Genomic DNA, 27,038 nt, shown 5'->3' on the forward strand with positions numbered 1-27,038 from the left:
CCAGCAGCAGCTCCAGCAACAGCACCAACCCAGCTGCCCCGGATAAACTTGTTTTTTCTCTCTGCTTCATATCTTGCTTCAGTGGCCATCAGCCCAGGGTTTTTCTTCTGAAGTTGTTCCATCTCTTTGGTTATAGCGCTCTGTGCCTTTTCAAACATCTTGTTGGTGTAGTAGCTTCCTCCGTTTCTCTGAACCATTAGTCTGATCTTCTCCAGCAGCTCTCTGACCTGAGCAGGATCTCTGCTATTGTTGTTAAAAACATGATATCGTCCTCCACACTGACAGATGAATTCACGAAGAGCTGGAGTCTTAGTGATGAATTCTTCCATGCATACATTCAAATCTACATGTGTGAACAACACCATGGTGTAACGAACGGCTTCATCTCCAAACACCTCCTGAAGGATTCTCAGGGTTTTTTGTTCTTCATCTATAAATATGTTTGGCTGGATCACAACCAGGAACACATGAGGACCAGGAGCAGCCAGTGAGATGCATCCATTGATCTCTGTGTTCACCTGGCCTAAGGTAAACACAGAGTGAAACAGGCCTGGAGTATCAACGACAGCCAGGGTTTGAAAATCAAACAGAGCTGCTTCCTGCTGACACTTTGACGTCACTGAGGCAGGGGATGAAGCAGATGCTGTTTTAAAGGCTTTTCCTCCCAGGATGGTGTTTCCCGATGAACTCTTCCCAGCTCCAGTTTTCCCAACAACAACAATCCTGAAGTCTTTTTCAGCTTTTCTCATGGACTCCTTAGCCTCTCCGAACATCTCATTGGTGTAGCAGCTTCGTTCGTTTCCCTGAACCATAGTGTTGATCTTCCTCAGCAGCTCTCTGACCTGAGAGGGATTGTCATCATCTCGGTTGTTAAAAACATGATATCCTCCTCCACACTGATGGATGAAGTCTTGGAGAGCTGGATTTTCCCTGATGAATTGTTCTATGGTGACTCCACCATGCTCCAGGTCATCTCCACGTGTGAACAACGCCATGGTGTAGTGTGCTAAGTATACTCCAAACATCTGCTGAAGGATTCTCACTGTTTCTCGTTGTTCGTCTGTAAATCTGCCCACACAGATCACAACCAGGAACACGTGAGGACCAGGAGCAGCAAAGGAGATGATTCTCCTGATCTCTGTTTTCATTCCCTCTTCAGTTTTAACATTATCAAACAGACCGGGAGTATCGACCACAGCCAGTTTTTGACCTTCAAACTCTCCTGTTTCCTTTTGACACACTGAAGTTACTGAGCTTGAAGATGATCTAGATTCAAAAGCGCCCTCTCTTCTTAAGATGGTGTTTCCTGATGCACTTTTTCCAGATCCAGTTTTTCCAACAAGCACCATCCTGAGCTCTGGTTTCTCTTTTGTATTCTTCTTTTGTGGTTCCCCTGACTCTGTTTAAAGAAATTAGAAAATTTTAACATCAGCAACTGTGTTAACATCAGTAAAACCAAATAAACAGTGTGAAAAAGTGTCTGATTTCAGATTTTTTTTGTATGTTTGTCTCTGCAGGTTTGTGCAGAATAAACGGGTTAGTTTGCTGCACTGTGTTGGGTTTAATGTAAAGAACAGTGTGTGACTGCTGCACAGTGGTTGTGGGTTCATGGTCACAGTTAGCTTACATCAAGTGTAGCAGAGATTAATTGACTTAAATTCACCTTCATACCAACTTTATACCATCTAGAAATCAGACAGCATTAACAGTGCTCTGTCAGTGTAGAGGATGGAATCAACCAGGACAACTTATGAAACATTTTTTTTTACATCTGGTGTGTGCAAGCACGAAGAGCAGCAGGTCAGCTGATCACAGCCTGTACACTAAGAACATCTACTGGAGTGCTCAATAGAAATGATTGAGTTTGAGAGTTTGATTCTTTTACCCACACTGAGACCTTACAGCTGATTTTAGGGTTCCTCCACCTGCCGAATCCACTTTAACCCCTGACTGTGCACATTATCCTGTTCAGACCAAAATTACTTAACCCAGAACAACTTAAAAGACCTGCAGGGTTCACGTCTCAGCTAAGGTCATGATTCAGCAATGAGAAAGAAACTGGGCAAAAATGGCCTCCATGGCAGAGTTCAAGGAGAAAATCACTGCAGACCAAAAGGAACATAAAGGCTCATCTCAGTTTGGACAGAAAACACCTGGATGATCCCTGAGACGTTTGGAGACAATGTCTAGTTGGACCTTAAAATGGATGTCGATCCATTTTTGATCATGTGCTATGAGAGGTGAGATGAAAAAGGCAAAGAGTGGTTGAAGAAGAGCGAGGCTCGTGTGGCCTTCCCACTGACATCTTATTTTTTTTTACATTACTTACAGTATCAAGGTAAACGTTTTCTATGACCTCATTAAATATACTTAATTTATTGTACAACAAAGTGATTCAGGAAATGGAACTGCTACATCTGTCACTAAAAAAACACCATGTTTCCTTGCCAGAAAAGTTGATCTGATCATTTAAGCATTAATCTGCTGATGATAAGAGAAGCTACAGATGTTTCCTGCACTGTACGTCCTCTATCTACATGTCAATCAAGGAAACAAAAGCCACAAACAAGAAAACAGAAGAAGCTACAAAAACCGAAACCGAAACCTTCCCTTTGTTTTTCTGTCAAAAGTGTTAAAATTGTGTTTACTTCTCGTGTCATCTACAAACTGCTGCCATCAAGGTTTTTTTTTATACATTGGTCGATTAATGTTTACGTTGGTCATTTTGCTCATGTATTTAGATCATAATGTACAATCTGCTTTACAATAACAACTACACAAAAACGGCAACTATTGTAAAAACAAAGGACACCAGTGAGAGGAATAGATCAAATAAAGATAAAACCTAAGAAAGATAAAGTGAGTGTTGAGTTCTATTACTGTTTAATTAACACTAATATTATAGATTGCTCTTTTTAAATGTACTTGCCGAGTCGCTTGTATTTGCTGGCCATGTTCGTCTTTTACAGGCAGTTGATGTGTGGTTTCTGTCTCTGCTGAATAGTTTCCTCTTTATTACCCCATGGTCTGAGTCTGCTGCTAACACTTCCTTTTGAATGAGTGACATTTTAATAGGACGAAAAAGAAGCAAATACTTGCTGGTTGGATGTCACCAGATGTGTAATTTTGTGATGTCTGTGTTTGGTGCAATCTGTCTGTTGTACATCACTTCTGTAGCGTTCATGCAGCAAGGCACAAATCTTGTTATCAACAGTCATGTTTCTCGTGCTGTTTCAGATCTGCGTGTAGACTCTGTGAGGAAAAAAAAGTGAGACACAGAGCAGCAGGCTTCACTGCGTTTGTTTTACTTGCAAGGAAGCAAAAGCATACACTGTGGTGGACCACTGGAGGGCTCCACTCACACCAAGTTCTCAGGAAGTGTTGTTGCTGTGTTTTGGAGGGAAAAGTATTCAGTTGTGTGGTGATGAGTAATAAACAAGGAGTGTTTGTTACTCATCACAGCTAAGGACCCCGTTGATAGGCGAGAGCTCTCGTGTTGTCTGTGTTTACCTCCACAGTGGATCTAAATGTCGACCTCTGAACAGGATCCAGTAACAATCACTGTGGCAGATATCTAAGAAAATGTATGAAGAGTTGGAAAGCACCAAGACCAAACATGATTCACACCTACTGGCTGCACTCCATGAGTGTCTGGCTGCACAAATGAACCATTAGCTAGTAGGTGAGACACATCCAAAATGGCTCACTGAAGGCCGGACAGTCCTGATTCCTAAGGATCACCATAAGGGACTGGTCCCATCCAACTACCAGCCAAAGACCTGCCTCAGTGCCAAATGGAAGCTTCTGTTTGGCATCATAGCGGCTAAGACGATCAGGCATATGGCTCAATACTTGGCACGGAAAGGAATGGGCAGAAACACCAGAGGGGTGAAACACCATCTACTGATAGAAAGCACACCTGGATCCTGGAATGCCTTGAGCTATACAAGATCAACAGGATCCTAAGTGCCTTCATCAGAAATTTGATGACGTTGTGGTGAACATCAGTCCAACTTCAAGCCAATCGATTTAACAAGGAGGTGGTCTTCCGCACTGCTGTTCCACATAGGCCTGAACCCCCTCAGTGAGATCATTAACAAGACTGGCTAGGGAAACCAACTACAGAAAGGCGTAATCGTCAGCAAATCCTCTACATGAATGACAGCAAGCTGTATACCAGGAGTGAACGACACATCGATTCACTGATCCACACTACTATGATCTACAGTAATGACATTGGAGAAGTGTATTTGGATGGTAACAAAGAGAGGGAAGGCGGTTAGAACTGAGGGGATTATACAACCAGAAGGCAACATTGCAGACATCGAGGACAGCTATAGGTACCTGGGACATCCACATAGTAAGGCAAGTCCTGAAAAGTCAACTGAATGGGTAGAAGAATGTCCGGGCAATTAACACCTACGCTCTACCGGTGATCAGATACCCTGCTAGGATAAGCTGACCAAAGAAGGAGACAGAAGCAACTAACATCAAGAAAAGGAAGCTCCTGAGCATGCATGGAGGATTTCACCCCAAACCCAGCACCATGAAACAGTACACTAAGTGGAAGGAAGGACACTGAGGACTAGCGAGTGTCAAAACCACTGTCCAGGTTGAAGGTGAAGGCAACAGACCCCCAAGCTGGGTGAGTGGCTCTAGCAGATCCCAGGAACAACACCCAAGATCTTACTAGATTAATAAATGAATGAACCATACGCACAGAAGGATTAGATTATGAAAGTGTTTTTTATTTCTATACTTGGCTATAATTATTCTCACCGACACTGCTGTAAGACAGCTAAGAGTAAAGATAAATAGTTGAAATGACAATAAAGGTTTTGACCAGCAGAGGGTGGGGGGTTGTGTGAACATAAAGTCTCGAGAAATGAAACCTTGTTTTTAACCAATTGGACAGAAAGCTTTGAGGCTTCATCTGACCATCAGTAGTATCAATATTATCTTCGGACAACAATAAAACTATTTTAATAAAAACATAACAAAAGGTGTTGTGCCTGATCTTTAATCTCTGTTTCTGCAACATAAATCAGGAGCCAACACACCCACGTTAACTGGTGATAGTCACAGTTTGATGTGCCGTGTGACAGCCGTATGCTCCAGGTAACATGACGTCAACGCAGTAGTCTGAAAACATTGACAGCTGCAGGCAGAGGTGTGTCTGATGTGTTAAACACCAAACTCGAAACACGAAATTGTTGAGCAGTCAAACATCCACTCTGAGTGTGCTGTAGTGTTTTTTGTCTATCACAAAAAAGTGTGTGGGAATCATAACAAAGGCAGTAAGAGCATTTATCAAACACTTTAACCCAGTGGAGGGGGCATGTAAAATAAAACAATTAAACCTTAAAGATGGTTAGTTTAGTGGTTTATTTTATTGCAGCCTGTAATTTTTTGCAGTTTATTTTTATTTGTTTAATTGTTTTTTCCCCTTCCTCGTTGTTTTCTTTACTTTTGCACCTGTGGTTCAGCTACCCAATTTTGCTGTGGTTGGAGGATGTGTTTGTGTGAGTGTGAGTGTGTGGGGAGGGGGGAGGTTTTCTTGTAGACTAGGAACACTGGGTGAGTGTATTTTTAAAAGGCAAAGATATGAAACACAAAACAAGTCACAGAAGGGTCTTAAAAACATGAACAAAAATGCTGCTGGCCTTCTTTAAGTTTTAAAGGGGGCCCTAGCAAAAGAAGTTTGGGAACCACTGTTTTAACCTATCAGCGCAGACACCTTCAGCCTGTTCTTTGGGGTTTAGCGACTCCCGATAAAATCACGTGCACTTTACTCTTTTTTCAAATCTAAAACAAAACAAAACAAAAACAACAAGCACACGAATGCATGTTTAAAGACGAAATATTGACTGCGTTCTCCTGGTTTGCTAGCGGCTCCTGAAAAGCAAGTCTAGCACACATATCTTCGACCAACACTAGTCAATCTGTGACACCAGTTAATCTGAAACACCGGAATAAAAACAAAGTAAGTCTGTTTTATGGGACAGGTAGATTTTAATGGTTCCCTTTGCAGTTCAGACATGCCCAGGAAACGTATTTGTCAGATAGGGCTAGATAAGGTCTCAGCTATGGAGTGTTACCTACCTGATTTGCTTTCGCTTTGCCTAGCGATTACACCCAAGATACTTTCACTTCACTTGCCATTGTTGGCATTCAGTGCACACCTGTGGAAAATTACGATGTGAGTATTTCATTTTTTATTTTCAAATTCTCACTCAGCATGACACAATTTGATCGTCATTTATGGCTTTCTTCACACAATTAAATGACATTTTACCCAAATAAAACTAAAAAAAAATAAATTCCTTAACCTTCTGTGCAGATCTGAAATGAGAATTCTCTTTTATTGTCATTTTATGGCAAATCTTTGTAATGTAAGCCTTATACGTGTTGGCTTTTTTCTCACTGTTTTGTTCTGAAAGCCTGCAGCTTCAATCGACTGCAGCTATAGTTCTGCAAAATTATGAAGTGAAACGAGTTTGGCTGGAAATCTCATTATTTGTGTGAAGTGCATGCGTGCATGAAGGATTTGTCCTCTCATAAGACTGCACAAACCCAGACGTGGACTCACACCAATCTGCTTGTTTAACCCTTAGCTCCCATCACTACCAAAAATGGCTCATCTCACTGAACTTTTCAAGTATGTGGACCACCACCAGGACCTGTATGTGCAGGTAAGATCACTCAGAAAAAACAATATAGTGCAACTGCTTAATCATTACGTTTTTTGCATGATGTTGCATCACTTTTTTTAATGGCGTATTGAGCTAACTGAAAACTGGACAGATTTGCAACTCCTTCACTTAAACTGGGATTATAGTACAGTTCCAGCTGTAAAACCAGATATTATAACTGCTGCTCGAGTCAAATTTTGTGGGTCTAATGTCCTAAGAATAACTCATTGTGGCTCATTCTTTTGCAATAAGTAACTGCATGAAATAGTAAAAAAAACAAAAAGAAAACAAAAGGAAAAATCTCTATAAAAAAACATTTTAATTTCTTTAAATCCCTTTTTCATAATTGTCCTCAGCGCCTGGCTGAGTGGGTGGGTGTCCAGAGTGTGTCTGCTTGGCCTGAGAAGCGCGGGGAGATCAAAAAAATGATGGAGATGGCAGCCAAGGACATCGAGAGGCTGGGAGGGACTGTGGAGTTGGTGGACGTTGGCAAGCAGAAGGTCTTGCACTGGTTACATTTCTTAATGGGTTAATGATTTGGACATTGCATTATCTTTCTTTACTTAAATTTCACCATAAATGGACCTTGTTGTTAAACTGTCACTCAGATTAAGTTTCATTCATGCAGCTTCCCTCAGGAGAGGAGATCCCCCTGCCTCCTATCATCCTGGGGCAGTTAGGATCAGACTCAGCCAAGAAGACGGTGTGTATTTACGGGCACCTTGATGTTCAGCCAGCCAACATCAGTGACGGCTGGGACACAGAGCCTTTCACTCTGGTGGAGAAAGACGGTAAGAGGAGAATACTTTTGGCCTGTGTCCTGCACAAAAGAACCCTGGAGCTGTTTCTGAGCTGGAAAGTTATGCAACTGAAGTCAGCTGGAATGCGCTTTGTGCTTGTAAAAATAGATGAGGATTAAAACTTTAAGGATTCTGTATCCAGCTGTTTGTAAGTTACACCGGGTAGTTTTTGGTTTAGCAAAGTTATAATATCAAATATGGCTAAAAAATGAGCTGCAGTACTGTCCTGTAGATAGAATAGATGGCAAAACTAAAAGATGAAGAAGAATTAATTTTCAGAGCAGCATAAAGGCAGTTTGTTACTATCAGAACATTGTAATAACCTGATGAGGACTCCAGTCAGCAGGTTGGTAGTGCAGGATGACGAAGTGTGGAGTGAGGTGTGTGAATCCTGCAAGGTAGCATAACTAAGAGAAAACATGCTATCAACAAGCTTAACTATGTAGACTGGGAACACTGGGTGAATGTATTTTTAACAGGTAAAGATAAGAAACACAAAACGAGTCACAGAAGGGTCTTAAAAACATGAAAAAAGAAGGCTGTTGGCCTTCTTTAAGTTTTAAACTCTCATCCAAGAGACTTCTTCAGTTCTAAAACAAATGGTTGTGTGTCTCAGGTATTTAACCCCTAATAGTTATTCTCAGGAGGTTCTGAGGGTTGTTAATCATGCATCACATTAGCCAAGGTGTGAAGAAAACAAAAGATGTGGGCCATTACCATCATATGAGTTTAAGGTTGAGACCTTGACCGAACACTTCCATTTAGCAAAGGTTCAAGGATTGTGCAAAGGTTCACATGACAGAATTGTGAAACACACTCGGCTTGTGAAAAGGCAAAAACGCTCAAGTGAGGCGTTTTTCTTTGTGAGTCATGACTGGTCCTTTATTTCACAGACTGCATTTGTTTGTTCACATAACTAAGTCACTGCAGCATTCCTGAATTGGTGTCTATGCTTTGTTATGCTCCACACAGTAATGCAAAAGCTGCACCTGAATAATTTCAACCCTTTAAGGCTTCTTTGTTTTATGTTAAACAACACAGATTGACTCTGTTGTGCACAGAGATTCTTACAGACTCTTTAATACTGTGTAGCACAAGGTAACCTAACCATTTTTTGCTGCTCTTTTAGATCTTCTTTATGTTGCATCATTTCAGTACATATTTGCATTTAAACAAACTTTTTTATGGGACAGGTAGGACAGTTTTTTTTTTTCAGCTAGAAAATTGAGCACACATGGTCTTGTGTGTTTTCTGGTGAGAGTCAGCTGACACAAAATGCCACATCCTCTTCCCACTGTCTCATTCCTGCCTGCTCAGTTGTGTTAGTGCTGCTCATGTCACATTTTACAAAACCTGCTGCAGACCTTTTTTTGTATCATAAACAAGGATTTCATATCATTAACCCTAACCTCCAAGTTTAAAATCAGGGCCTGTGGTGTGCTGACTATGTAATAAGCATAACCTTAGAAACATTTTCTCATTAAAACCTTGAAACTGAAATAAAGTTTTATTTTTGTAGGTAAGCTCTATGGAAGAGGATCTACTGATGACAAGGGTCCAGTGTTGGCCTGGTTTAACTGCATTGAAGCGTATCAGAAGATCGGAAAGGTACAGTTACTGCCAGATTTAAGCTGGCCAACAAAAGGTGTTTCAAGTTTAGATAGTTTAAAGATGACATGATATTTTAGTGTGTCCTAAAGAATCAACCCTGTGGCCTGACATGCTAAGATGGGTGTGTTTGAAAACTAAATTAAAATTACTGACAGGAGTATATTGAGGTGTGAATTTTTATTCCAGTATCTGAAAATGTATACCATTACTTCTTATCAAGGTTTTTATTTTGTTTTTGTACAGTGATGATAAAGCAGAATAGTATATCGAAAAGGATATGTGGGTCATTTGTATCATTTTAAAAAATATTATTTTAGCTTGATCTGTTGAGTTTTTCCTTACTTGGTGCTTTCTGATATGGCTCTCTGGATCTTCTTATAATTAGAGTAAATCTTTAGCAGGAATTTCATTAATGGGTGTTTAGTCAGAACAAATAAATCCCAGCTGGTGAATGTACAGTATTTATTTTTAAACATGCATTCCTGCTACCTGCTATTCACATTTATTCAGTGGAGCACCCACAATTTCATTGTACATGTGCAATTTCATTGTACATGTGCAATGATAATAAAGTGCTATTCTATTCTATTCTATTCTATTCTATTCCTGTGTTAAAGTACTCCACTGATTTGCAGATCGTTTGTTGTCAAGAGATTATTTCAACTCTAGAAAATGAGCCTGAATTTTTTTTATTATGTATCTCTCTTCTTGTTGCAGGACCTTCCCATCAACATCAAATTCTGCTTCGAGGGGATGGAAGAATCTGGATCTGAGGGTCTGGATGATCTTGTGTTTTCTAGAAAGGACACTTTCTTTAAAGACGTGGACTACATCTGCATCTCTGACAACTACTGGCTGGGCAAGAACAAACCCTGCATCACCTACGGCCTGAGAGGAATCTGTTATTTCTTCCTTCAGGTGAAGTCCTGTTGGATTATTGTTGGTGGGGGGTGGGGACAGTGTTTCATTATCAGAAGGGCATACTTGAGCTTTCCGTGTTTTTTAAAATAATGTTTTATGTTCCAACATCAAGGTGGAGTGTGGTGAAAAGGACTTGCACTCAGGGGTGTTTGGTGGCTCTGTTCATGAGGCCATGACCGACCTCATCGCACTTATGGGCAAGTGAAGCTGATAATTGTGATTTTTAGTCTCACACACCTTATTTTACAGCAGTTTAGAGTTTTAATCATGTGTTTGTGACTTCCTGCACAGGCTCCCTGGTTGACAAAAGGGGTAAGATTTTGGTTCCTGGGATCTATGACAGTGTGGCGCCTCTGACAGCAGAGGAGCAAAAGCTGTACGAGAAGATCGACTTTGACTTGGATGAGTACTGTAAAGATGTGGGGGTTGGCCGGCTGCTGCATGACACAAAGGCAAAGAAATTATTTATGTTGTTCACATCACTCAATGGTGGAAATGTGCTGTATAATTTTGGGTCATTCACACTTTTTGAAACTAGTGTTCTTTATTTCTTCCACCATAGGAAGAAATCCTCATGCACCGTTGGAGATATCCTTCTCTTTCCCTTCATGGTATTGAGGGGGCTTTCTCTGAAGCAGGAGCCAAGACGGTTATTCCTCGCAAGGTCATCGGCAAGTTTTCCATCCGCCTTGTGCCTGACATGGACCCTAAAGCTGTGGAGAAGCAGGTAAACACTGTGATAGGTCACAATGATGGCATACAACACTCACCTAACCCAAGTCATCTTTTTATAAGCAAGCAGTTACGATGTATCTCTGTATCTCTGCCACTTATTGGTAGTTAGTTGCTCAGATGATTTGCTCAGCCATGTTTTTTTTTTTTTTTTAAAGAAGTGTGTAAAAGAAACTGCAGTGTATGAAAATGAGAAATATTATAAATATATTATATTATGAAGCAAAAAACAGTGGGCAGTGATTTAATGTGAATGAAGGTAACTTTATTTATACAGAAATGTCAAATGCCAATGTCACAGGTCATAGCATTAAAATATACAGGCAAACCAACCAATCAAGTCACTTTCTTTTGCCTTCCCTAATACAGTTCAACCCTTTGCACACACAGTGAATTTCTTTTAGAACTGACTCTTAATTAACATGACAAAGAGATTTAGTTACGTTTTACTACCTAAATCTGAGCCTGGACTGACTGTGGGCCACTTGGAAGTAGCCACATGATTAGCTTCAGGTTGTTTCTGCATAAAAGCTTCAACAAGTCTAAGTTCTTTTTCCCTCTTCAAGGTCGTCGATCATCTGCAGAAGAAGTTTGCTGAACTGGGAACCCCCAATAAACTGAAAGTGAACATGGGCCACGGGGCCAAAGCCTGGGTCTCAGACTTCAATCACCCACACTACATGGCAGGGAGAAAGGCCATAAAGACAGGTACAGGGACTTAATGATAAAAGCTGTTAGATTAAAGCGGGAGTTCACTCAATCTCACCCATTTCTGTTATCTTGATACAAAGTCAAAATCAGTTCTGTGTTTATTGTATTACAAAAGTGTAAAACACTTTCTCCTGCTATAATACAACTGACTTTATTACAGTTTACATGTTGATACTTTTTCTTTAAGAGGAAAATATTTTGTCATGTTTCAGCTCATGTCCTCGGACAGATGTTTCAGGACATTAAAAACAAAGACAAGCACATTTTTTTTAAAATCTAAAAGCCTTGTACATATCTTTATAAGTTTTTTGTTATATGCATGTTTTTGTGAACATTTTTAAGTCTTTTTCAGATATTTTCACTGATAGAAGTGTATCCAGTTTTGTTGTGACAAAAAAAGTCTTATCCTCCTCGTTGTGCTGTAGTCTTCGGGGTCGAGCCTGATCTGACTCGCGAGGGCGGCAGCATCCCGGTCACCCTGACCTTCCAGGAGGCCACAGGCCGTAATGTCATGCTGCTTCCTGTAGGGTCCTCTGATGATGGAGCTCACTCTCAGAATGAAAAGATCAACAGGTTGGTCACAGCTCACACTGTTTCACTTCTTTTGAAATGTGGAGCAAGTAGGAACTATTGATAAAACGGATGAAATATTGCAGTAAAAGAAGAGGATCATGTTCGTCATCTCCAGATTATTTCTGTGCTGAACTTAATGACAGGTAAAGTGAGTTTTTTAATTATAAACCGTTGTCATAGCTTTATTTCTCCATTTTCAGATCAAACTACATTCAGGGAGTCAAGCTGCTGGGAGCATACTTCCATGAGGTCTCTCTGCTGGAGTGATTTGATGGTGTCTCATAATGACAGGTGTAAAATATGCTCATCCTTCATTTCAGACCATAAACTTTGTGGGTTTACCTTTCACAATGAACGGTTTTATACACCCTGCTGATAATAAACATGTCTTTGTTACTTTCTTTGAGTTGTTTTTCTTTTCATTTCATGATGTAACAGGATTTACTTTTGATGCAGTGCATTGCTTACTGTCATAACTGACAACAACAGGGTAAAATGTTGATAAGCTTATTTTAGAAGCTGTCAAATGTGATTGAGGCATCAGTGGTAGCAGCATGACCAAAGGCTGGTACTATTTGGAGATGGAGCAATTTTTGTCAGGAAATATCCAGCTCATACATAATGAGACTTCCATACTGGATCATTTAGGATTAACAACAACCACCTTGGTGCTATTGGCCAATAGGGTGTCTGTGGAAACTGTGCTGCTGTTGGCCAAAGACAAGAGGAAAGAGAAGGCGGAAAGCATGTTAGGAGGCAGCAAGAGAGAGAGAAGAAATGGAGCTGCCAGGCAGGAGGAATAATGTTAGACCTCAGATGAGGTTCATCATACAATGTGACAATGAGGTCCATAAAAAAACAAACAAAAAAACAAAAAATAAATCTGCCTATCTATCTGGATTCTTGTTATTAAGCATGTGGTCAGGATCTGATGGTAAAATAGTGTTTTGTGTTCTTCTGGACACAGAGGAGGTGAGCTGTTTGTAATGAAGTAATGAAATAGTTTTTAATGAAGCAGCACCTCCTCTCGATGAATCCTTCCATGTCTAAAAAACTCTGTAAGAAATGATAGAAGTCAAAATTTACTAAAGAATAAAGGTGCAGGTAAGTATTCTGCAGGAAAAAAATTAAAATAGAGAGTGAAGGAGAAGATGCAGGAAGGAGAGCGTTGTCAACGTTCAGACATATGTTCATTTATATTCTTTAATTCAGTCTGATATATCAGCTATAGATGAACAATAAAAGTAAACTCGCACTGTGGTGAAACAAGGCTCAGTTACTTAAACAAGTAGCACTTGATGTCTGCTTTGAGACATCACAGTAATTCATTATTACTATTATTTTTTTAAAAATGCCTGAAGTCCTGACAATTGTAATAACAAAATGCGCATCTTATAGGAATTTCATGTTTACAGTATAATGTATCCCATAAACAGCCATAGATCAAAGAGCTGAGTCCTTTTAAACTGTCCATGTCTCTTTAATGAAGGCGGGTCAAAACTAAGCGGAAGTGCCTGCTTGACAAATGAGGTGGCGAGTTTTAAGAAATTTGAGGTCTTGCAAGATAAACTTACGTGCTTCACAGCTATGTATTAAAGGTGCTGTTGTTTCATTGCTATATTTTATTTCATCATTAATGATTAAAAAAAAAAAAAATACTTGAACTCAATCGTTTGACACCAAAAAAGCAATTTCGTGAGATCGGAGGATACAGGAAAGAACCTGGCAACACAAGCCGACTTCCGGCGCGGGAAAATCGTAAACAACACGGCGGAAGGAGCTTTGATAGTTACTGTATACTTCACAAAAATGTCTTCATGTCATCTGCCACACTCGCAGAGATGTTAATTGGAGTGAGAAGAAGCCAAAGCAGCTAATAGAGGATAAACATGTAAGCTTACGTTGCTACTTTCTTTGAAAAAAGAACAATAACGCCAATGTTATAACAGAAAATCGCCCGACAGCAGTTTGAAAACAGCCCTGTCCACCTCAGCATGGATCGCTACAATGACGTGAAAGTTTTGCTGAAAAACTGGGAGCAGGGGTTTGTCAAAGAGCACAAGAGAAAACCCAACAAGGTGACTTAACCGTTAACAACAACGAGCTTTGTTAGCATGCTACCTGTTTTAGTATTATTGTTTATGAACGCTGAATGGTACATTTTTCAGGAGGACATTGATCGGGCTCCAGAGGAGACCAGAAGTGAGTGCTCACCATCAGTATGAATTTCCAGCTGTAGTGTAAATAAGTGAAGATTATGATTTATTTGGTGTCTTCCTTGCAGATTTGTATAAAGAATACCGCAGCTTAAAACAAGCCAAAGAGAACAGCAATGAGGCCGCCAACGGGCATACTCACAGCCAAAAGGTAATGAGGAGGCTCTGTTTGTGTCCATCGTTGTCTGACGTTTGTGTTTTAATCTCAAATTTAATAAATATCTAACATATCTGAACAAATCTCTCAATGAGGCTGTTGCTTTGTTTTCTGTCTCTGTCTATGAAGGAGTCCGACTGTTGGGGATCCCACTTGAACCGCAGTGCATTGCCGACATCATCTCCCAAACTGACATCCCAGGACAGAGACAGTCTGAAGGCGTCTTCTCGGTATTATGGCCTAAAACTTAAAAACAACTTGGCTTCAATCAGTAAGGTGAGAATCACTACATCTTATTCAACTTGTTGTGCTAAGACTGATTTGCCTGCAAAAAGGACCATATTCACTTGTTGATGACCATCTGTGAGGATGATGACATTAACCAGTGGTAGCTGCTGAGCGACTTAGTTTAATTTCATTTTCGCTACATGTTGTGTTGTTTAGTGATACAAAGATAATGCAATTGATAGAAAAAATTTAAGGCTAATTATTTCAATAAAGGGGGGGGGGGGGGTACATGTAGACAGAAAACAATAAAATAAACTAATGATATGTTGAAATCAGGAAATTACCAAAGTTGCCATTATGTGATAATATGTTTGTTCTGTTGTTATTTATTTATTATTAATGAAGGAGAGGCCTGTGTCACTGAAGAAAATGCACCGTCCTGGTCGGCTACCTCTGGACTCCTTGAAAGATGAACAAACTATAAGAACAAAGAGCATCACTTCTCCTGCTGCCACTGCCAAGACCACAACCACTGACTCTGAATTCAGCCCCTTTTCACCAAGGTAATTAGATCAAGGAAAAGAATTTCATTCATGTTAACAACAAGTGTTATTCAGTGATAAGTAAGTTATTTTGTGAGCATAGATGCTAATTTACTTTTGGACCAAAGTGATGCGCTGTTCTTTCTTAAGAGCCGAGCAGCTGTATTTGGAATTAAGAAAGGGAGAATGAAAGTTGCAAATCCTTTATACAAGAAAATGCATTAGACAAGCTAAGAGATGACATAGACGTGGATAACTGTTTCTAAATCCTTTAATGAAAAAACTGGCTTTAATTTAGTGACGGTTTTCAGTTAGTAAAAGCTTTTAGCTCATATGGATTACTTATATATATACCCAGAAAATAAGGAAAAGGAATTAATTTTAATTTATACCCAAGATACTATTTCTCTCATTTTTATTATAAAAATTTGATTGCTTTTATTTTTAACACTGCTATTAGGATGATTGAATTGCAAAATAAAGCAGTTTGGATATTGGAGAATCCAATATTGTCTTTTACTTTTGAGTGTTCAAGCAAAACGGTTACTAAGTAGTTGTTTTGCTTGTGTCACTTTAAAAAGCTATTTAAAAAGCTGGAATAATGTGACTTTGTGAGGATTTATGTGAGCCCTCCTTGTTATCACGTCTTTGCTTACAGAATGAATCCTTGCCTGGGATCTCTGGTTTCAAAGACGCTCCAACCAGCAGAGCCTGAAGAGCCGTTTCAACCATTCGAAACGTTCAGACAGGACAATGATGAAGCTGCAGATGCTGCTGGTAGCTGTAGCATTAGCAAAGACATTAGTTCACAGTCCACTACCTCTGCTTTAAGTCCTTCTCCCATCAGATCCTCCTCCCTGTTGTCATCCTTATCCCCTGAGCGAAATTTAGGGGCTTCAAAAGTAGGAGCCAGAACTATGGGAAGAGAAACTAAAGGCATTTTAGGAGATGTAAAAGAAAATGCTGAAACATCAAAGACTCAGAATAGAGGTACCGATTCTGCAGGTGGTGAAAGTGTAATTGGCTTTAACGGAAGTCCACAGATTCGTGGAGGTTTCAGTGGAGGCAGAGGCCTTGGAGCAAGGCCTTCTCCTGCCAGCAGGCTGAGCCTTGTTGACAGGAAGTGGCTAGAGAGGTGTCAGGTGTTTGGAGAGATGGGAGCAGAGGAGAAGCCTGGAGCAGGCAACCAGGAGATGAAAGTGGAGCAACAAGGGATGGCAGAAAAGGGAGAAAAATTAAAAGGGGAAATGCAAGGAGTCGATAGAGAAGCAAAGGAAGAAATGGATATAGAGAGGGAAAGACAGGAGTCATTAGAAATGGGAAGAGGTAAAAAGTCTGAGAGTGTAACAGGGATTAAAATAGTCACTACTAGTGCTGCAAACTCTGGAAAAAGCAAAAAAGAAGGGGTTCGCAAAGAGAAAAGGAGGGGACAGGAGGAGATGGAAAGAGGACAGACATCACATATAACAGCTGATGATGACAATGAAAGCAGTCCAAAAACTAAAGCTTCAAAAAATAGGGGGAAGAAGAGGCAGCGAGAAGTGGGTGATACGGAGGGAAACACTACAGAAGGAGGAGGAGTAAAAAAGAGACGGAGAGGTGGTAGAAAGAAAGAGGAGAGCTCTGACGTTAGCCCCAGCTCAGCTCACGGAGGAGCAGGAAAGAAGAAGAGAAGCAAGAAAAAAGAAGGTGATGGAAAGGGTGAAGGAGAGGAAGAAACCAAGGGACCAAAAAAGGCAAGGGGGGATTTGGAGGGTGCATTGTATGTCTTATTTTAAGGTTATATGAGATTATCTGATGTAGCTTTGCTTCTGTCTAGATGCCCCAAGAGAACTTGTTTGGAGACATAGAAGAAGAATTTGGAGTTAACAAAATGTATCGGGCACAGTCTGCTAGAGCCAGGTAGGACAAAGTGCATGTGAGGAAAGCAGAATGTCTTTGAAAGGTTTCTACATGTGTTTGTTTACCTGTTTTAACAGAGTCGCAAAAGGAGCTGAGGGGAACTTTGTGAAAATAAACCTGAAGAAGAAATCTCATGTCAAAGGCTATGCCCTGAGAGGGATTGCTCTGCGCAGACAGGTATTTTGTGTAGGTTTACCTATCAAAAAGAAGTGGGAAGAAGTGCACACTTTCTCAAAGAGTTTATGCTTATATCATGTATAACACGTCCTTGTTATAATACAAACTGTATCCTGAGTAATAAAAATGCTTTTTTTATATTTTCTTGGTGTCATAAATGTCTTCTTGGTGTTGCAGTTGTACATGCAGAAGTTCCAGCTGAAGGGAGAGCGTTTCGGTGGAGGTGGGGGATATTTTGGCAGAGGAAGATGGGGAGGCTTCAGAGGGGGTTTCAGAGGGGGCCTCAGTCGACAGGGTGACACCTGCTACAAATGTGGAGGGACCGGACACTGGGCTATTGACTGCAAAGGGCGAGGTGATGCAGGAACAACAATAACTATTATTAAATGCATATCTCACCTTGTTGTGATTCCTTCAGATTGCTCTAGACAGTCCTTAGTGCCGTCAACACGGCCACAGTAAGAGGAAGTCAGTTAGCAAAAAGATTACCTGTAGGGAGGGTGGCTGTAAAGAGAGAAGAGCTCTCGTCAAAGCTTGAGCGAAGCCCTGCATTTCGTCTTTTATCTGAAGGATGACGGAGTTACTCTACTAGAGTCCAAAAATAAAGTTTCAGAGCTGGAAATCAGCATCACAGGTCTGTTAAAAGTTCTGATATGTTTTGCAGCCCCTCCACCTCCTGTTGCTGACGATAAGGCGGTTGAGGAGGAGCCGTTTGAATTACCCACCCTGGAGGAAGTTGCCAGGGCAACTGGGACACTACAACCTCAGCCACAGGGTACATCTGTTGACCTGATTGCATGCCGCTCTCCGACAGAACTAGTCGGCTTATGCCTGACTGCATAGTTTCAGTGTCATAAATGCACTGTTTAAGTTTTACTTTGTGCATCATATTAATGACATTATGTGAAACTTAGTTTTATCTTTTATCTGGTTAATAACTGTTCTTACTTTACAATAAGAACAGTTATTAACCTTATGTTTTCTACAGCTAACACATAGACTGGAGGTGTATGTTTACATCTGCTCATTAATGGAAAAAAGTTTTTAACACTTTGTTCGTGTAAATTTGTGCACATTTATTTTTAGAGCTTAAATTTGAGCTGTTTTAAGTAACGAAGCTGTCAAATACAGATGTTTTGTGTTCCTAAGTTGTGCGTGTTTAGACCCTGATGCGTTTGTGTGTTCCAGTGGCAGCGTCCACTTTTAAAGAGGAGCAGAATGATCAGGAACAGGAAGTGGACAGTAAGCGTAAAGATGAAGTGCTGCTGAATGTGATTCGCCCCGATTATGAACGACCTCCTCCTCCACCACCCATGGAGCCGCTTTATGAGCTCCCAGAGGATGGAAAAGTCCAGGGTAAGGACTGCACACCGATCTCATGAAATCTGAAAAATAGACATACAGTACACTGGCCTAAGAACTGATTTTTCTCTTCATATTAAGAAACACCTGAAGATGTTTATTCAGCTCTAAGAGATCTTGGCTATCAGTCATTTCGACCAGGACAGGAGGAAGCCATCATGAGGATCCTGTCGGGTATGTAGTGTGCACACTCATAAGCTCATCTGCACACACTCATTTGCTAATTTACAATCTCTCTGTACATGTTTGTGTGTTTCCACCTTTAGGTCTGTCTACCCTCGTAGTGTTATCAACAGGGATGGGCAAATCGTTGTGCTACCAGCTCCCAGCTTACCTCTATGCTCAGAGATCCAAATGCATCACTTTGGTCATATCGCCTCTCGTCTCTCTAATGGACGACCAGGTAAACACTTGTACACCTGATGGCTGTAGGCAAAGAGCAAATCTAATTTCTCTAAACTAATGATAGAGTTGAGAATGTATTTGGTGAATATCTTTTTGTGTTTTTGTGCAGCTGTCTGGCCTGCCAGCCAAGCTCAAGGCGGCCTGTATCCACTCCAATATGACGATGAAACAGCGAGAAGCAGCGATAGAAAAGGTAAAAGGAAGTGCATCAAGAATCAGATATGAGTGAGACTGAGCCACGTTGATTACAACTTCTTTGCTAATGTCATTAAAAAATGAACAGCCTCTTATTGGATCGATAAATCCAATCACATTGTCTTACTTCAACTTTGGCTACTACTTAGGCTGGGATGCAAATAAATGGTTTCACATAGTTAATCTTACAAACAGATGTTGAAAGTGAGAAAATAAAAACAGGATCAGATAAGTATTTGGTGCTGAATTGAGTTTTATTTTATTTTTCTGCAATAAGTATTCTGCAACACTCAGATGCCCTTTTTTATGCCAGTGTGAATACAAATATCCATATATGGTCTTAAATCAGATAGAGTTGGAATTTCAAATGAGTCAGATCAAGGTGTGTGCAGATGTGGTCCCAGCTCCATATGCTCGCACACCTCTGCACAGAAGTAACAGCTGTTTTCTCCACAAAAAGTCAAAATGTGTAGTTTGTCCCTCCTCATCTTTTTGCTTGTGATTTGCCGACTTCTACAGCACCTTATCTTATAATTTAAGGCGTGAATTAATTGACTTCTATGTTTATTTGAAACTTGACTATATTATTGATTATTTTCCGTTCATACCTTGTATTCGCCTCCGGCTATTTTTCCAGGTGAAGTCAGGCCAGGTATGTCTGCTGCTGCTCTCTCCAGAGGCCCTTGTTGGGGGAGGAGGTTCAGGTTCAGGGTGTCTTCCTTCTGCTCAGGAACTCCCTCCTGTGGCCTTCGCCTGTATAGATGAAGCTCATTGTGTCTCAGAGTGGTCCCACAACTTCAGACCCTGCTACCTAAGACTCTGCAAGGTGGGTTGATGATTCCTGGAGGTCATCGTACTCTAACACAAGTGATGTTAATTCTGCTACTTGTTCAAACAACTCACTGTGTTGAACTTTCCAGTTTGAAACAAGTAAAAAGTTCTGTCAAATTTATGTAAACTGTCTTTAGAACAGTGGTATCACTCTTGATAATCTCTTTAAGTCTTTAATACAGTGCTTGTTTGTAGGTGTTACGAGAGCGTCTGGGAGTACGATGCTTGCTAGGACTCACAGCTACAGCCACTTTGTCCACTGCTCTGGACATCGCTAAACATCTGGAAATCAGTGATCAAGCCGGCATTGCTGTCAGATCTGCAGCTGTGCCTCCAAACCTGAATCTTTCTGTGTCCACGGATAGAGAAAAGGATCAGGTCAAATGAGTGTTTTTGTGTCCTGACTGACATTTATTTGTGGATTTTTAGTAGTTCTAGATCCAAGAGTCCTTCTCTTACTAAAATGAGTTTGCAATGTGTGCAATTGTCGTCTTAGGCTTTAGTCTCCTTGTTGAAAGGTGATCGGTTTGGTTGTCTTGACTCGATCATCGTCTACTGCACCAGAAGAGAGGAGACGGTGCGTGTGGCGGCACTTCTCCGAACCTGCCTTCAAGGGGTGCTGTTAAAAGAAAACAAGAAGAGCAGCAGCAGCAGTCGGTCAGAAAACAACCCTGTAGGGCAGAGAAAGAAAGAACTGGGTAAGTGTTTTTTAAAAATGTGATTAATTAAAAACTAGTAAGGAGAGAGTTGATATGGCAGGGGAACAAGTGAAATATGTATATGGAGCCTATGCTGTGTTATGGAAGTCTATGGTACATAACTTAAGATAACATTAATTACAGGTGAAGTCTATTTCCTTCAGTCTCCATGACTTTGTGGTTTTGTCCTTTATGTATTTAGCTCGGAAGAAGATTCGTAAACCACTGAAATGGCAGGCTGAATCGTACCACGCCGGCCTCTCGGGGTCAGAGCGGCGACGCGTGCAGAACAACTTCATGTGCGGAGAGCTCAGGATCGTGGTGGCCACAGTGGCGTTTGGCATGGGCCTGGATAAATCTGATGTTCGTGGTATCATCCATTACAACATGCCTAAGGTGGGCAGTGCTCGGCTCTATCCTGACTCATGTCTCCTCATACTGGACTTGAAAATACATTAAATATTTTTTAACTTTCTCTTTTAGTCTGTTTTGGGGCATCTTATCCTGTTTTTCTTGTTGACAGAGCTTTGAGAGTTACGTTCAGGAAATTGGGAGGGCAGGAAGAGATGGAGAGCCGGCTCACTGTCACCTTTTCCTGGACCCGGAGGTGAGTCTTAAAATTGTGATATTACTGACGTTAATGATGTAGTTACAGAAAGCAGTACTGATGCGGTGGGATTGCAGTTCTTGGAAAAAATAGGTCTTTGTACACATTTGTTGTGATGGGTGACTGTGCTTAAGAAATGAACTTCCTCAATGTCAGCTGGCAATTTCAAACAAATCCCGTTTTAAATACTTTATAAATAATGATCTTTGAGGGGGTTCTGTGTCGGTGTAGATAACATGACCCCAAATAAACCAGAGAGAAAGTGGAATCATGAACCTTCTGTCAGATGCACAATCAGTTTGTAATAAAATGTTTGTGTAAGTAAGAGAGAGGAGTTGAGATGCTCCCGGTCATAAAGGGATGGACATGGTCAGCAACAATACTCATGTAGACTGCAGTGTTTAAGTGATTCTCAGTGGGTAATGAGAGGTCCAAAATGTGCCATGAAAATATCACACTGTTACACCACCACCAATCATTTTTCTTCTCCATTCTGGTGCTCGCTTTACTTCAGCAGGTTCCAACCGAACGTGTGCATGTGAAAAATGCATAGAGTTGCTGTCGTGTTGAGTGTGATTGTCTGATGATGAGATATTTGCACTGACAAGGAAGTGAAGAGGTGAACCTAATAAAGTGGCCAGTGAGTGTATATTGCATATACGAATAATATCATGTCATTCTGTGTGTGATTGTAGGGTGGAGACCTCCATGAGCTCCGTCGCCATATCTACGCAGACACAGTGGACTACTATACGGTGAAAAGACTGGTGCAGAAAGTTTTCCCAGCATGCAAATGTAAACAGATACACCAGAAACAGCAGGAAGTCTTCAAGGTAACTCCTCCTTCGTCTGTCTGTCTGTGAGTGTGTTTTAGCCTGAAGAAATGTCTTTGAATGTAGAACTCAAACTTTCTATGAAGTAAAGGACTGTGTGTCTGTGTGTTTGTGTAGGATGTTGAAGACTCTGAGCTGTTGGAGGTGATGGATGTGTGCGATCAGGAGAGCAGCATGAATTCTTCTGCTCAGCAAGACATGTCAGACAAAGATGAATCACAACCTGCTGCTGCACCTGTAAGTAAAGTGGGAACTGGTCTCTGATCGGTTCACACAATAGAGAAATTGAAACAAAATTTCTCTATTGAGAAAAAAATAATTAAATGCTAATTTCATAATTACTTTTTTAGTTCATGAATTTTTTTGGTAACATGACTTTTTTTACTGCAAGGAATCAGATGTCAGTTCTGCTGGGCTAGCCACCCGAGAAGACGACGATAAAAGAGAGAAACGAAATGAGGATGAGATGAAAAAACAGACAGAAGACCTGAGAGATAACCGGGAGAGGGACCAAGAAGAGGAGCGCAGTGATTGGCCCAGGGAGCGAGTCTGTCACACGCACGAACGAGCGATTCCCATCCAAGAGACCATTGAGGCTCTGGACATCACGGAGGAAGGTGAGTGGAAACGTACACTAAAAAATCACATTGATTGATAAGACAGTAAAAGGAACAGGTGTAGGCTGATTTGTACACGGAAAGCACATTAGCATAAATCTTTAAACATTTTAAAAATTATTTCTGACTCGAGGTTAAGACAGAATTTAAGCCTGATCTCATCCACGCAGGTTGTTTAGTGGCTTGTGCGCTGAATCCACTGAAAGCAAAAAGCTATAACCAGATTACGCTCAAACAGATAAATTTAGAAAACAAATAAAATGATACAAAACTGGAGCAAATGCTGCATTAAAATAAGAAAACCATCTAATAAAATCACTCGTATTTATTCTTATCTGGTTTAACAGAACAAAACAAATCGTGTAGATTACAGAAATTCATCCTAAATTTCCCAAGAAAAACTCTAAAATCCAGCAAACAACAACTACTCTCAGTGTTTTTGAAATTTTAACCTTTTTTATGTTTTTCCAGGTGTGGAAACGCTGCTCTGCTATCTGGAGCTGCACCCACAGCGCTTCGTGGAGCTGCTCCACCCCACTCTGTCTGTGTGTAAAGTCAGCTGTTACGATGGGCCGAGGCAGCTCCAGAAAATCACTAAAATGTATGACAATGTTGGCCGGGCACATGAACGTGTGCGTCTGTGATTGTAATGTTATGGTTAAGACGTCTTAAATTAGTCTCTTCTCTGCAGTTGTCCTCCAATCGCTGTGGTGTTGGCCAGGCGGCGGATGGCGGGCGAGCGGGTGGAGCAGTGCGACCAGCTTGAGTTTGATGTTGTCGAGGTCGCGGACACTATGGGATGGCAGCTCCCTCTCGTGAAGAGAGGACTCAGGCAGCTGCAGTGGAGCACCGATAGAGGTTTGTTCATGAGTTCATGTTTGCTTTTTTTTCATTTAGTATCGATTTAGTATCCACACATTCACAGCAATAACAATCCAGGCAGTCCCCATGGAAAATGGACCAGTTTACTCTTGATCACAGGTAGTTGCAGGGAGGATCTCAGCCCTTATAAAGTCTGAAAATGTCTTTAACATACATTTAGTAATAGAAGACCTTAAAAAGTATTAAGCTGCCTTTAATTCGGTTCAGAAGGGTCTCACATCACTGAGAGTATGAGAGGCGGAAACGGGCTTCCATAGATACTTTTACTGTACCTACAATTTTCCTGACATCAGTTTGTGTTCTTAAGACAATTTAACCTTTTATATGTATTTTCCTTGCAAGTGTGGTTTAATTTAAAGTTTTACTAAAAGCCCTTAAAAAGTACAACTTGCTTATACATGTAGGGATGCCCTGTTGCCTTCTAACGTCAGTGTCAGTCTGATCGTCCCTCTGTGGTTTTAGGGTCTAACCTTGAGTCTAAATTTAGTTCTGTGAGATGCTTGTTGGATGTCTTCCTTCTTTTCCTGCTGGGCTGCAGTAGAAATAATCAGTCAAAAATGCTTTTGTTTCAGCTGCGGGACGTAGCGGCGTCCTCGTCGAATTCTCCAGTCCTTCGTTCTACTTTCGTTCCTATGGCGACCTGAGCGATGAGGAGATGGACCGAGTCTGTCAGTTCCTCCATAAACGAGTGCAGGACCAAGAGAGAACGCAGCTGTACCAGCTGACGGCCTGTTTTAAGGCCTTCAAGAGGTACGCTAAGCTTTTTTTAATTATCCGCTGATTTTATGGATTATCCACTAATTAAAACAAACTTATTCTTAAATAAGATCTAGCCTGTTTTCCAGTATTGGCTAGCTTTGACCGTTTGTCTTTTTGTGTGCAGTTACCCTCTGTCTGCTTTAGTGTTTGACTTTGTGTTCGCTGTGCTTCAGTGTTGCCTACTGCAGCGTACTGTCCTGTGTAGACGATCTGGATGAGAGCCGCAGTTTGCAGTTAAAAAGCCTTCTGTCCGAGTACTTTGATAAGAGGCGGGACGGGGACCACGCTCTCAAACCTTTTGATCTCGAGGAGCTCGACAAATATAAGGTTTTACAAAGACAAATAATGTGGAAAACTTTTCAGGAGTTGTAGTTAACGTGAAGTCTGTGAACGATTCGGCTTATCTCTGTATGTTTTAGCTGTTGGATTGGGAGGATCAAATCAGATCCGACATCAGAAGTTTCCTCTCCAACCGAAGTGACGAGAAGTTTTCTGGAAGGGCTGTCGCTCGTATCTTTCACGGCATAGGTGAGGACGCACGTGCGCACACACATTTACCTGCATAAGTGCAGGTAGGTTTTTTTTCTTTTTCTTTTTTTGGACCAGAGCAATTTTCTATCCAACCCTTCTCACTGAAGTACTTCATGCTTTACAATAAATGTGGAGGTGTTTGCATGTTTACATTCACCTTTACACATATTCAGAATGTCTCCTTTTAAATGGCACCAGATTATCCAACTTAAAAAAGTCTGCTGAAGCCTGTCTGCTGTGAATAGTTGGTCACAGATTTTTTGTTTGTCAGAACATCAACTTCAAAGCAGCGAACCTATAAACCTCTAGAGGTCATTAGAGAGCTAATTTAGGACTTTTCAGTTTTGCTGAGATTTTAATAGTTCAAAGTGTACAAACATAAGCTAGATAGCGTCAGAAAATTGTTGCTATAGATTATCTGTCAAGGCATGGAATGAAATTACTTATGTGTTATGTAAAAAAAGAGAGAAAAAAGGTTTTGGGAGGCCTTTGTGTTGACCTGTCAGTGTGTTCAGGCTGTATGTTGTACTGGGATGGACTCCCTCCTCACTACAACTGTAAACTGGGATAAATAGCTAAGAAAATAAGGAGCTGAGCTAATCACATGGTCACTTCTCAGCTGACCAATGGACTCTTAATTTCAAAAGTCTAACTCCCTCCTTACACTTATCTTTTATCTTTAATTTATATAAGTTCTCAGAAAGAACATTAAATGATTTTAATAATAATGATGATGATGATGTTTATAACATATGTTTTTAAGAACCCAAGGTGTCTTTAGACAAAAAACCTTGTGAACAGTTGACATTATAACTACTTGTTGAAATTTCCAAAGCTGGGCGTTACAAATCCCAGAGGGGAACAGTCCCCACATAAGGACTGAAGACTTTCTGTGGGGACTCGAGAGCACGACTTTATCAGGAGAATTCGGAGTCTGGGATGGGGTGTAGGGGAGGAGAGGTTCTGATAAGTGAAGAGAAGGATTTTTAAAGAAGATATAGGATCTGACCAGGGGGTGTTGTGCTGCCAGGACTTGATGCAGGTAAGATCTCTGGCAGCTGACTTCTGAACATACCAAAGAGGACACCAGTGCAGTGATGTAGATGAGAAAGTTATGAAGACCTCCATTAGGGTTTCAGCGGTACAGTCTGAGACTAACCTGAATCTGGATTTATGCAAGAGTGTAATAACCGCAGATACAGGGATAATCGCTCTCACTTTTTCCTACATTTGAATTTTATTTTACTCTTTTGGGATTCTTTGGCTGTCAACCTGAAAAAAGGTTGAGGTGGCACGTTTCTATTAGAATAAATTTTATCCAGCACCTCCCAGAATTATAGGCCTTGATCTTTAGCCTTCCTTTTGTTATTAGCCACAGTTAAACACAGCTAATAATAGTAATTGTGCATTGATATTTAACTAAGGAGAAGTTGACAGTGTGCTTTATTTTTCATGTATGAATTTCACTGTTTGGCCTTTCCTCCCTCAGCTGTGGATGTTGAAGTAAAAACCTCTATAAACTAAAGCTAAATAAATCCAACCTGTGTTTCAGGCAGTCCGTGTTATCCGGCTCAAACCTACGGCAAAGACAGACGTTACTGGAGGAAGTACATCCAGTTTGACTTTAACCAGCTCATCAGACTGGCCACTCAGGAGATCATTCGCTTCAAGTGATCGACCAGATGGTCCAATATTATCATTTTTCTTTTTTTTTTTTTTACGTATGTCTCATAATTTGTTTGTATACAAAAACTAAATAAAATATATTTTTGTATCTTGGTCTTTGAGATGCATTTATTTAAAAAATAAAATCTCAGGATGAGAACAAATCTGTGGTCAGTAAACATAAAACCTCACAGGTGAGGAAAATAAAATCCATGACCCAGAAACGAACTGACATAAGGAAGTAAAACTTAAAGTGTGGGATTTTGTGCTCTGTGTGCATGAATATTACTGAACAAAAATTTTAAACATGATAAGAATAACAATTATTTACTTGACTGAAATTTATTATGACCCAAATTTAAGAGGATTAGTGAAAAGGTGAGCCACTTTC

The 27,038-nt window shown here is 40.6% G+C and overlaps 3 protein-coding genes across 5 annotated transcripts in view; 2 read left to right on the forward strand and 1 right to left on the reverse strand.

The window, feature by feature from the left end:
* The window catches only part of LOC146493164 (GTPase IMAP family member 8-like), a 3,692-nt gene extending 430 nt beyond the window's left edge, over positions 1 to 3,262 (reverse strand). The window contains exon 1 of the mRNA XM_085148507.1: positions 1 to 3,262. This exon is cut by the window's left edge and continues 430 nt beyond it. Within this exon, the coding sequence (XP_085004633.1) occupies positions 1 to 1,349 (1,349 nt within the window). The 5' untranslated portion in view covers positions 1,350 to 3,262.
* A 2,765-nt stretch (positions 3,263 to 6,027) lies between these two features.
* LOC146493165 (cytosolic non-specific dipeptidase-like) lies at positions 6,028 to 12,441 on the forward strand. Its single transcript, XM_085148510.1, has 12 exons — positions 6,028 to 6,199; positions 6,615 to 6,692; positions 7,049 to 7,192; positions 7,321 to 7,483; positions 9,012 to 9,100; positions 9,821 to 10,021; positions 10,137 to 10,221; positions 10,316 to 10,476; positions 10,587 to 10,751; positions 11,323 to 11,464; positions 11,893 to 12,040; positions 12,241 to 12,441. The coding sequence occupies exons 2-12, from the start codon at positions 6,633 to 6,635 to the stop codon at positions 12,305 to 12,307; spliced, it is 1,425 nt and encodes a 474-aa protein (XP_085004636.1). The 5' UTR covers positions 6,028 to 6,199; positions 6,615 to 6,632; the 3' UTR covers positions 12,308 to 12,441.
* Positions 12,442 to 13,205: 764 nt separating this feature from the next.
* Positions 13,206 to 26,752, forward strand: recql4 (RecQ helicase-like 4). Of its 3 annotated transcripts, none has more exons than XM_085148502.1 (29): positions 13,206 to 13,931; positions 14,005 to 14,118; positions 14,209 to 14,242; positions 14,325 to 14,407; positions 14,543 to 14,689; positions 15,047 to 15,204; positions 15,842 to 16,919; positions 17,003 to 17,085; positions 17,163 to 17,262; positions 17,440 to 17,617; positions 17,927 to 18,037; positions 18,451 to 18,618; positions 18,706 to 18,798; positions 18,891 to 19,027; positions 19,139 to 19,222; positions 19,862 to 20,050; positions 20,251 to 20,433; positions 20,552 to 20,753; positions 20,956 to 21,149; positions 21,277 to 21,360; positions 22,056 to 22,193; positions 22,311 to 22,430; positions 22,585 to 22,810; positions 23,282 to 23,411; positions 23,502 to 23,668; positions 24,265 to 24,442; positions 24,625 to 24,778; positions 24,871 to 24,979; positions 26,535 to 26,752. In XM_085148502.1, exons 2-29 carry the CDS (start codon positions 14,035 to 14,037, stop codon positions 26,654 to 26,656), a joined length of 4,734 nt encoding a protein of 1,577 aa, XP_085004628.1. In that variant the 5' UTR covers positions 13,206 to 13,931; positions 14,005 to 14,034; the 3' UTR covers positions 26,657 to 26,752. The 3 variants fall into 3 exon arrangements, with proteins under 3 accessions (XP_085004628.1, XP_085004630.1, XP_085004627.1); XM_085148504.1 differs by having other exon boundaries at positions 14,008 to 14,118; XM_085148501.1 differs by having other exon boundaries at positions 13,207 to 14,118.
* The last annotated feature ends 286 nt before the right edge of the window (positions 26,753 to 27,038 follow it).

The sequence above is a fragment of the Neolamprologus multifasciatus genome, chromosome 22 (genome assembly GCF_963576455.1).
Source record: "Neolamprologus multifasciatus chromosome 22, fNeoMul1.2, whole genome shotgun sequence".
Lineage (NCBI taxonomy): Eukaryota > Metazoa > Chordata > Actinopteri > Cichliformes > Cichlidae > Neolamprologus > Neolamprologus multifasciatus.

Bases quoted from the DNA above. Each gene is read 5' to 3' on its own strand.
- LOC146493165 (XM_085148510.1), top strand. From the start codon at position 6,633: ATGGCTCATCTCACTGAACTTTTCAAGTATGTGGACCACCACCAGGAC. The intron at 10,752-11,322 runs GTAAACACTGTG...TCCCTCTTCAAG, and splicing joins CTAAAGCTGTGGAGAAGCAG to GTCGTCGATCATCTGCAGAA. The intron at 11,465-11,892 runs GTACAGGGACTT...GTTGTGCTGTAG, and splicing joins GAGAAAGGCCATAAAGACAG to TCTTCGGGGTCGAGCCTGAT.
- recql4 (XM_085148502.1), top strand. From the start codon at position 14,035: ATGGATCGCTACAATGACGTGAAAGTTTTGCTGAAAAACTGGGAGCAG. The intron at 15,205-15,841 runs GTAATTAGATCA...CTTTGCTTACAG, and splicing joins TTCAGCCCCTTTTCACCAAG to AATGAATCCTTGCCTGGGAT. The intron at 22,811-23,281 runs GTGAGTGGAAAC...ATGTTTTTCCAG, and splicing joins TCTGGACATCACGGAGGAAG to GTGTGGAAACGCTGCTCTGC.